General features: G+C 32.9%; 1 protein-coding gene and 1 pseudogene across 3 annotated transcripts; both read left to right on the forward strand.

Moving 5' to 3' along the window:
- Nucleotides 1-1,551: 1,551 nt before the first annotated feature.
- LOC126795045 (serine/threonine-protein kinase AFC2) lies at nt 1,552-4,857 on the forward strand. Of its 3 annotated transcripts, XM_050521859.1 has the most exons (10): nt 1,552-1,710; nt 2,412-2,604; nt 2,824-3,004; nt 3,100-3,148; nt 3,244-3,358; nt 3,587-3,681; nt 3,779-3,935; nt 4,028-4,092; nt 4,173-4,270; nt 4,356-4,857. In XM_050521859.1, the coding sequence occupies exons 1-10, from the start codon at nt 1,612-1,614 to the stop codon at nt 4,606-4,608; spliced, it is 1,305 nt and encodes a 434-aa protein (XP_050377816.1). In that variant the 5' UTR covers nt 1,552-1,611; the 3' UTR covers nt 4,609-4,857. The 3 variants fall into 3 exon arrangements, with proteins under 3 accessions (XP_050377816.1, XP_050377817.1, XP_050377818.1); XM_050521860.1 differs by lacking the exon at nt 2,412-2,604 and having other exon boundaries at nt 1,564-1,710; XM_050521861.1 differs by lacking the exons at nt 1,552-1,710; nt 2,412-2,604; nt 3,100-3,148; nt 3,244-3,358 and having other exon boundaries at nt 2,855-3,004.
- Nucleotides 4,858-5,443: 586 nt separating this feature from the next.
- LOC126795035 (cytochrome P450 736A117-like) lies at nt 5,444-10,041 on the forward strand (annotated as a pseudogene).
- Nucleotides 10,042-10,471: the final 430 nt, after the last annotated feature.

Genomic DNA, 10,471 nt, shown 5'->3' on the forward strand with positions numbered 1-10,471 from the left:
CATTCTACTTCTACAAATACTTAACATATTATTTAGACATTTTTAGTTTTATAAAAATGCAAATAATTTATATGTCATTATTTAATATCAAACTACTATCCATTAATTTTGTTCTAATTCTAATATTTAATTATTTTAGACAACTCGAAAAATTCTTCATAATTACAAAATCTATCTCAAATTAATTTTCTCTTTCATTCTTAAATTTACAATTAATAATGTTGTTTTTTTTTCAATCATTGATTTGGAACTCACCAAATATTTAAATCAACACAAAAAATTCAAACATCAATTGAACAAGTTTTCTCTCTAAGATCTTAAACAAGTTTATCAAAGCTCCTATAGCTTTTCAATTGATATATGAAGATTGATAATGTTATTTATTGTAATTTTTCAACAATAAAAAAAGTAGAAATAACTCATCTTATTCCAATTTTCTAAATTAGAGTTTTTCTGTAATAAATAAAGAATTGATGAAAAATGATAAAAATATTTATTTTTGTAAAATAGGTATGTTGAGAATTATATATTTTTTTTTCTTTTTTCACTTTTATATGTCTTTATGGTAATTTCATATATGTTAAAAAAATCAATATTAACTTGAACAAAAAAAGGTATGAGTGTTGTTTTATGCGGTATAAATAAAAGCTATATTTTAATAATTTATCGACATTTTTGGTAGTAACTAGTAAGACATGAAAAATGAACGAGCCTCAAAGACACACGGGAAAATGTATATATAAAGAGGTGATAGTGAAAAAAAGAAGAAGTTTTGTATCATAAAAATAAATATGAATGGAAAGATAAAAATTGTCACATAAACTCCACACTTCAGTTCTATAATAATAAATTAATAATATGAGTACGAAAAATTGGTTAATGACTGAGTTCTTCAATGTACTATTTATAAATCAATACATATATCATCATTATTGAAGACTTTAACTATATTGAGATGTTATTAAAACTCAATATCGTATACATAGTTAAGTTAGATACAATATCTGTACAATAACGGACCACGTCTTACGCTTGTTCAATTTAACAATCATCACTCATCTCAAGTTTCGATTTGCCTAATCCTCAAATCTCTTCGTGTCTTCTTGCATTCTTTGTATCGGAATAACCATCTCTCTCCCTCTTGTCAAGATGACCAGATGAGTAGCAAGTCTAGCAACTATTTAACCTTTTCAATTGTAATTTAAACTTTCTTCTAGAAAATAAAATAAAATAAAATAAACGACGGCTATCACTCGGGCTGAACTTGCATAGTCATGGGCCTAAACCCTAAAGTATACGCGTACGAATAAGCCTCCGAATATCCGAATCATCCGATGCTTTACAGAAAGAAAACCTAAACTCAACCACGGTTCAATCCACCAATCATAGTTAACACCTAAACTTTTCTATATAAAAACACGCTGGGTTGAGCTGGACCGTTAAAACCCACGGACAACAACGCGACACGTGTACCGTCGGATTTTATCTCACCCGTCGCAACCCCACTTTTATTAGGTTAAAATTAGGGTTCTCTCTCACAATCTCAGATTTGGCTCCCTTTTCATTCATTCTTCATCTTTGTTGAAATCTCCGATAAACCGATCTGCGATCATGGAGATGGAGCGCGTGGTTGAGTTTCCTCACACTCACATGGACCGTCGTCCCCGAAAGCGAGCGCGTCTGGGCTGGGACGTTCCTCAGGCCCCTAAGGTGTACCATCTTTCATCCAAGCGTTTTACTCTGATTCTTCTTGTTTATGTTGTTTTTGATTGTGATTGAAGCTCTTTTTTTCTTTTATCCAGATCTGTTTCTTAATTTTTTTAGGATATATCTTTTAATTTAAGGCCTTTTATGTTAATTTAAAGCCTTTTTGAACTTCGATTTTATAGATCGGAGCTCGGAGTTGGATTAATTTTACTAAATCTGGCCTAAAAATCTTGTTTATATTGAAAAATATCGATCGATTTACTCATAATCATGTTTATCACAAAGATTCTAAAACCAAATCAATTTCTTTTTGAGATTAAGATTCTTTATTGATAAAGTTGTATCTTGTGCTATAGACTTACGAATTCCGACTAATTATTTGTTTGTGTTATGAATAATATATGCGACGAATATCTGATCAAATCCCTTTTAATTTTCTTATGTATTTGAAATTTATGCAATATTTGGTTTTTTTGTTACAATTGGGAATACAAAAATCAAATTTAGCTGTACTTCATTGTTTGGAATATATGTTTTGGTTTTTCATCATCATGTAGTGGATCACTATCTGCATGTATAATATTTCATTTAATTTGTGATTGTGGTCGTGATATGAGATTCTGATGTGGCTCGAGGGAATGAATGAGGTTTGGTAGAATTTGACTATAATTTTGAGTGGTACGTGAATGGATGGCTCTGTGTAGGCTCAGGTGGGAATGTTTTGTGGACAAGAGGTTGGGAATATGACAGGGTATACTGCTTTGATGGCACCCTCACTCTACACTCCTAGTTCCTTTTGTGATAAGGAAGTAACTCGAAATGGTTCACCCCCATGGAGAGAAGATGACAAGGATGGGCATTACATGTTTTCTGTTGGAGAAAATTTAACAGCTCGCTGTAATTACATCTCACCATTACATCATCTGCATTGTTTTTATTGTTCTGAATATCATGAAATTTAGATGACTAGTTTTGTAGTTTTAAACATTTCTCTTGTATAGAACTTTCTAACGCATATCTTGTTTTTAATTATAAAAGCCATTCTTTAATTTCTTGGGAAGTTTAATTCGTTTTAATGACTTAGATATAATTTTTATAATGTGTTACCTCTTGCAGATAAAATCCAAAGCAAAATGGGTGAAGGTACCTTTGGTCAGGTTTTAGAGTGCTGGGACAGAGAAAAAAAGGAAATGGTTGCCATAAAGATTGTCCGTGGGATCAAGAAATATCGTGAAGCAGCCATGATTGAAATTGAAATGCTGCAACAACTTGGTAAACACGATAAAGGTGGTAGCCGGTGAGTATCTGTTTCCTTTTTTCATAACTATTACTGCGATTGATGAATTTTTTCTGTGAAGTTTTTAGAATGTTAAATTGGTTCATTCCTTGCAGTTGTGTGCAATTACGGAACTGGTTTGACTATCGTAACCATATCTGTATTGTAAGTACATAATTAATCTGTGGTGGATTGATTTCCCCGATTTAAAAATAATTTGGGGGTTAAAACTTGGCGTGAATTTAAATGGTTCTTAACAGGTGTTTGAGAAGCTTGGACCAAGCTTATATGATTTTCTCAAGAAAAACAATTACCGCTCATTTCCCATTGATCTCGTCCGTGAGATTGGCAGACAACTGTTGGAATGTGTAGCATGTGTGTAAAAATACTTGAGCTAGTTTCTTTCAATCCATGTCTTACTTCAATTCTTATTCTTGTTCGCTGCAATGATTCTTTTTCTTGCATTGTCTGTCTAAAAGCTTTTTGGAACTTTTTGCACATGCTATGCTGTGCTTGTATTTCATTTTACCAATCTATTTAGGGTTGGTCAGATATTTCTTGTTATATTCTGTTTTTTAATGTTTTTTTGGCAATTGTTTGCAGTCATGCATGATCTCTCTCTAATTCATACTGATTTGAAGCCAGAGAATGTACTTCTTGTTTCCTCGGATTACATTAGAGTCCCTGATTATAATAAGGTTTGTTCTGTTGCTCGTTCTTTTGAATGATTCATCTGTTATTATATGACTGCACCATATTTAATATTTTATTGTATTTACCTATTGGCTACTGCAGAGCTCATCTCGATCACCCAAAGATAGCTCTTACTACAAAAGAGTACCAAAATCAAGTGCCATTAAGGTGATTGATTTTGGTAGCACAACTTATGAGCGTCAAGATCAGAACTATATTGTATCAACACGTCATTACCGAGCGCCTGAGGTTATTCTTGGTGAGTGTGTCGTCTGTGTGTTGGTATGTCTATGCTGCGAGTAAATGTTTATGATGATCAACCTGTCATTAATGTTTATGACTATTATGCAGGAATGGGTTGGAGCTACCCTTGTGATGTATGGAGCATTGGTTGTATCTTAGTGGAGTTATGCACGGTTTGTCTGCTAAACTCTAATCTTGTGCTTGGTAATAGTCATCTTTAGTATGTTATTTATTCTTTATTTGCTTGGTACAGGGTGAGGCTTTGTTTCAGACTCATGAGAACCTGGAACACCTTGCCATGATGGAGCGGGTGCTTGGTCCCCTACCCCAGCATATGTTGAAGAGAGCAGAGTAAGTGATCGAATTGACTGGCGTATAATTTGATATTTTCTTTAAAAGAAAGAATGAAGTCTCACTTTTCTAATGGCATTTACAGCCGACATGCTGAGAAGTATGTGAGGAGAGGTAGATTGGATTGGCCAGAAGGTGCTGCCTCGAGAGACAGTATCAAGGCTGTGCAGAAGCTTGCTCGTCTTCAGAATATTATAATGCAGCACGTAGACCATTCAGCTGGTGACCTTATCCACCTCTTGCAAGGGCTACTGAAGTATGATCCTTCGGATAGACTTACAGCTCGTCAGGCCCTTAGGCATTCATTTTTCACACGGGACAACCTAAGGAGATTATAATAGTGTTTACTTACCTACCGAGGAGATTGTAATAGTGTTTACTTACCTACCAAGTGAGATGATTTGTTGTTAGCAGAGGTGTAGAAGTGTTTCCCATATGTAGATAACTGAATGTAGATTGACTGGTTGACCCGCTATCATGGTTGCTATCATGTCGATGATGTTGAATACTAGAAGTCTGCTGACCTGATTCTGTGTTGTACAGTACTGATTTTGTGAAATAAGAAATAATTGGTTGTTTTACCGTTACATCCCGGCTCTTTATTGTTGAAAGTTGATGTTGTTCTGGTTTCACAAGCAATTTCTCCTATTGTATTACACCAGAAGCACAATCTGGGCAAGCAAAATCTGGTGGTACGCTCCAACCTATGAGAAGCATGATGAATCAATCGAGTCCCAACAGTATGCGTTCATCAGTCGAGTGGTTGTTGGCTTGGTGCCTTTCTATATGCTTGATTTTCCTTCTTGCCCAGTAATAACGTTTCGGACAAGTCGGTGGCTTTCAATTCTGAGATGTTTTACTAGTTACGTAGTCACAAAGATAATAATACTACTCGACTCCCGTAGTCTATAGTACTGGACGAGTGGAAGAAGTGAAGAACATTTTACCTATCATGCTTATGAAACTGTTTCCATTGATAACAATTACTGAGATGCTCTTAATCATAAATAGAAATTAATAAAATAAAAAGAACGAGATTATATCTGAGATCTGACACCTGATCCCGTTTCATTGATAACAATATTGCCGATAGTTCCAGTGTTAAGTAGTCATTACATATACTTGGCACCACAAAGTGCTGCAGCATCTGGCGTACTTCATCGACTAGTCCCTATGTTGAACTTGTTTGTATATGTTCTTCGTCCACTCTTGTTCACAGTCTTCTTCATCAAATAGTTTTCCACTAGGAAAAGCCATAATCATTTGCCTCCATCAGCATCAAGGCTCCCAATACTAGGAAACCTTCACCAACTTGGCACACGTCCTCACCGATCCCTCCAACAACTAGCTAAGCACTATGGTGGACTCATGATGCTCCATTTCGGTTCCAGACCTGTGATCGTAGTTTCATCTGCAGATGCTGCTCGCGAGATCATGAAAACAAATGATCTCATCTTCTCTAACAAACCTAGATTAACAGTTATTGATACACTTCTGTACCAAGGCAAGGATGTGTCTGTAGCTCCTTATGGTGAGTACTGGAGGCAGATAAGAAGCATATGTGTGCTCCAGCTTTTAAGTAACAAAAGGGTTCAGTCTTTCCGAGGAGTTAGAGAAGAAGAAATGTCCTTGCTGATTGAGAATGTCAAACAGTTGTCTATGTTGTCGTTGCCAGTCAATTTAAGCTAGTTGTTTTCTTTGCTTACTGATGATGTGATCTGTAGGGTGGCTTTTGGGAAGAAGTATAGTGGTGGTGGTGAAAGAAGTTGCTCGGGGAATTCATGGGGTTGATGGGTGTTTTCTGTGTTGGAGACTATATTCCATTGCTCTCTTGAGTTAATCGCTTAAATGGGTTATATGCAAGAGTGGATCAAGTTTTAAGGAATAAGATGAATTTCTTGATACAATAGTTGAGGAGCATATGTCTAATCTTAGCAAAGAGGAGGATGTCTGTGGTGAAGAAGGTGAAAATGTAAAGGATTTTGTGGATGTCCTACTTCAAGAGCAAAAGAATAAGGTCACTGGCTGTTCCATTGATAGAGATAGCATAAAAGCTGTCATCTTGGTATGTCAAAATGAACAGAGAAGAAATTTGTTTATTTCATACATGGTAGAATACACAGGTTTGATTAGTAGCTTATCTTTAGTTCATGGCTTTTAACATGCTACCAAACCAAAATATTCACCTTGATCAAGTTTTGATTAGTAGATTATCCTTTGCTTTTTGCAGGATATGTTTGCAGGTGGAACTGATACAACCTCCACTGGTGGGCGATGACAGAACTCATAAGACTACCCAAAGTGATGAAAATACTGCAAAATGAGGTTATGGGAGTTGCTAATGGAAAACAGGACATAACAGAAAGTGACTTGGACAAATTGCCATACTTGAAAGCCGTGATCAAAGAAACACTGAGGCTGTATGCCTGTATCCTCCAATACCAATGCTGAGCTTTCGCGAGTCGACACAATATGCTAAAATAAAGGGCTATGACATAGCTGCTAGAACCATGGTCGTCAATGCATGGACTATGGGGATTTAGATATACTCCAAAAAAAACATATATTTGTTTTAGATTACATCAATCACTTCAAATTACACTCAGACCTATTTATTAGGTTGATTTTTAATTTTGAAATTTTAGAATTTATTTAGGTTGATTTTTAATTTTGAAAATATTTTAGAAATGGGTAATAGATCATAGAATTTGCAAGATTACCAAGTTTGTCATTGAGACAAATAATAACTCATACTACCTCATTTTTCCACAGATTTCACCTACTTTTTTTTTTCATCCTTGATTGTAGCTTTATTCCCATATCCTTAATTGAAGTTTTTAAATTAATCCCTACAACCAATATCAATGCTATATATAAGAGGTGATCGGATTTCATCAGTAGGGTCAGAAATAGTTGTGTTGAAGGTTTATGTGGATTCTGGTTCGTATTTGTTTTGTGGATTTCTTCTAGCGAAAATATATATGTTTTTCGATACATCTATTCGAGATATGATTCTCTATGATAGGTATGTGTTGGATTTTTCTTCTAGCGTATAGGTACCTATGTGTATTTCTAGTCTTGATTACAATTACGTAGTCTAAATGTTTTGTCTTGTGTGGTGTTTTTAGGTATTTGGTTTTTTTTTTGTTAGCTTAGGGTGGGAGGTCATGAATATATGAAGTGTGTGTTCAGTGTTGCTTCTATTGTGGAGGTAAATAGTTTTTTAATCTTGAGCAGTATAATCTCATTTGAGGTGTTTAATTTGTTTAATGGTATATACAAAGTAGACATCTGTTTCGTAGGTAAAGCAGAGTAGACATTTGTTTTGTAGGTAATACACAATAGACACCTATTTCATAGGTAATGCAGAGTAGCCATCTATTTTGTAAGTAATGAGTTTTGTATATGTTTTGTAAGTAGACAACTTTTTATTCTCTCACAAAAAAAAGAATGGGGACTTCTATTCATACCTCTAAAAATGATTAGACCTATTTACTCAGTAGATCTTCATTTTGCTTTTACATATACTTAAAATACTATTTAGACCTCCAAAGTTTTCCTAAAATGCCCATTATCTAATTTGATATATCAAATCATACTACTATCTATTAATTTCTTTCATACTCTATTTCAAATTAATTTAGTATATACAACTCGAAAAATGCATAGTAATCAAACAAATTATATTCTTGAATTAATTCGATCACTCTTCCACTAGTTTTCTAAATTCATAATAACTAGTAAACTATATTTTTCATTCATTGATAGTAACATCAACATATATGAAATATTTTAACTTCTAATTAACGAGTTTGTTCATCAACGTATATGAAAATATTCTAACCTCTAGTTTTTGTTTTTTTTGTTGCTCAAATCGAAGTTTATGAGAAATTCTAGATAGTTATATAGTTCATTCATTAAATTATCCACATTCAATTTGATGTTAATCATCTACATTAAATTTTTGACTAATGATGTTTGTCAAAAAAGAAGGTAATCAATTAAATCATTTAATGCAATTTGATATCTCATTTTGGATTGTCTACCAATAAATATAAAAGATAATTATCTACATTTATATTTTATAAGAGATAAAGAATTATTTCCCTTCTTGTATTTTTATTGTTATATGTTTTTTAGTAATTTCATATGCATTGACTAAGTCAAAACTATCTAGGAAAAACATGGAGGTCAAATTGTTATTTTGAGAGGTATGAATAGAATCTTCTAAAAAGAATAAATCAAACATAAAAAATTAGACAAGTCCGAAAAAGAAAACTATAGTTTTCTATTTTTTATTTCCATACTACATGATTTTTCATAACTTGGAGGTAGAGAAAAAGAAAGGAGTTTTAGATGCATTCATACCTTCTAAAACAACACTTAGACCTCATTTTTTTCCAAGTTCAATTTGATTTTTTCAACGCATGTGAAATTACCAAAAAATATTTAATAGGAAAAAAAAAAGAATTATCAACCTGCCTAATTTAAAATAGCAAATATAAATGATATTTTTCATTTTTCGTCAATCAATTATTTAGGTATTTATTTCAGGAAAACCTCAATTTAGAATAATAAATTGAATAAAATGATTTAATTACTTTAATTTTTATTTTTTAAAAAATATAAAAAAATAACATTATTAATCTTCATGTATCAATTTTTTTTTATAAAAACGTCGATTAGAACCTGAGAGAAAAAATTGTTCAATAGATATTATAATTTTTCGTGTTGATTTTACTATTTGGTGAGTTTCAAATCAATGAATGAAAAAAGAAAAATATTATTAATTATAAATTTAAGAGTGACAAATAAAATTAATTTAAGAAGATGGATTATTTATGTAATTATTAGGAATTTTTTGAGTTATTTACTTATTTATAATAATTTAATAAAAATAGAATTGGAAAGTTATTAATGGATAATATATTGATTTGATATCTACAAATGATATATTGATTATGAACATTTTTGAAACAAATATGGAGGTCTAAATAGCATTTTAAGTATTTGTAAATATTAAAAGGAGATATACTAAATGAGGAGGTCCAAATATCGTTCTTGGATGTATGAATAGAAGCTCCGTTCAATCAATGTGATTTGCACAGAAATAAAAACTACATTAATCTAATTTTTCTTTTGACTTTTCATGTAATTTCTCTGATCTAATTTATTTCCTTAATTTACATGTACATTAATGTTTATAATTTTACATGTTTATTGCATTTGTAAAATTCTGGATTTATGGAGTAAATTTCTTTTTTCAAACAGAAGGGTAAAACCGTGAATTGAACAAAAAAAAATTAAAATATGTTAATTATGTAATAAAACCCTATAAGAAAGGTTGAAAAAGGTTTTGGGTGTAGATTAAAAAAAGAAATGGGTGTGGGTTAATCTTAAATGGGGGCTTGAAAAATGGGTTTAACACTAATTTTCTCGTGGACTATTGGAAGAGACCCTTCTCTGTGGGATGAACCGGAGGAGTTTCAACCTGATAGGTTTATGAATTCTTCTGTGGACTTCAAACTTCAAAGGGCAGCATTTCCCAGTTGATCCCATTTGGAGCCGGCAGAAGAGGTTGTCCGGGAATCTTATTTGCCACAACCACTAATGAACTTGTTTTAGCAAATCTTGTCCACAAGTTTGAATGGACATTGCCTAATGGAACTAGAGCTGAGGATATGATTCATATGAACATGACTGAATGTAGTAGTATTGTCATCCACAGAGAAGTTCCCCTCATTGCAATGGCAGTGTCAAGGTCTACCTGATTTATCTTCTTCATTTTGTTTTTAACTCTCATGTTAACTTTTGGTTGTTCAGTAGCAGAATCATAAAACGAAGAGGCAATAGGATCGTGAAACTCTTGCGTGTTTTATGAGCCTTTTAGCCTTTCTCATCCATCATGTAATACTAATTAAGTTACCTCGATTTGAATGAATGAAATACAGAAGTCTCGGAATAATGGCCGGCGAGATTCCAAGTCCAATACACGAAAGATCATCATACCATAGTCCAAACTGGGTGTCAGCACATGGCTGGTAAGATTTGAATAATGGCCACTGATTTCTCATGCACTCAGGTAAACAGATTGTTTAATGAAGCAAGATTTGAATAATGGCCACTGATTTCTCATGTACTTAGGTAAACAGATTGTTTAATGAAGCAAGATTTGAATAATGGCCACTGATTTCTCATGTA

The sequence above is a fragment of the Argentina anserina genome, chromosome 5 (assembly GCF_933775445.1).
Source record: "Argentina anserina chromosome 5, drPotAnse1.1, whole genome shotgun sequence".
Classification (NCBI taxonomy): domain Eukaryota; kingdom Viridiplantae; phylum Streptophyta; class Magnoliopsida; order Rosales; family Rosaceae; genus Argentina; species Argentina anserina.

Coding starts and splice junctions, on each gene's coding strand:
- LOC126795045 (XM_050521859.1), top strand. CDS start 1,612: ATGGAGATGGAGCGCGTGGTTGAGTTTCCTCACACTCACATGGACCGT. Junction 1,711..2,411: donor ACGTTCCTCAGGCCCCTAAG/GTGTACCATCTT, acceptor GGCTCTGTGTAG/GCTCAGGTGGGAATGTTTTG. Junction 3,682..3,778: donor GAGTCCCTGATTATAATAAG/GTTTGTTCTGTT, acceptor TGGCTACTGCAG/AGCTCATCTCGATCACCCAA.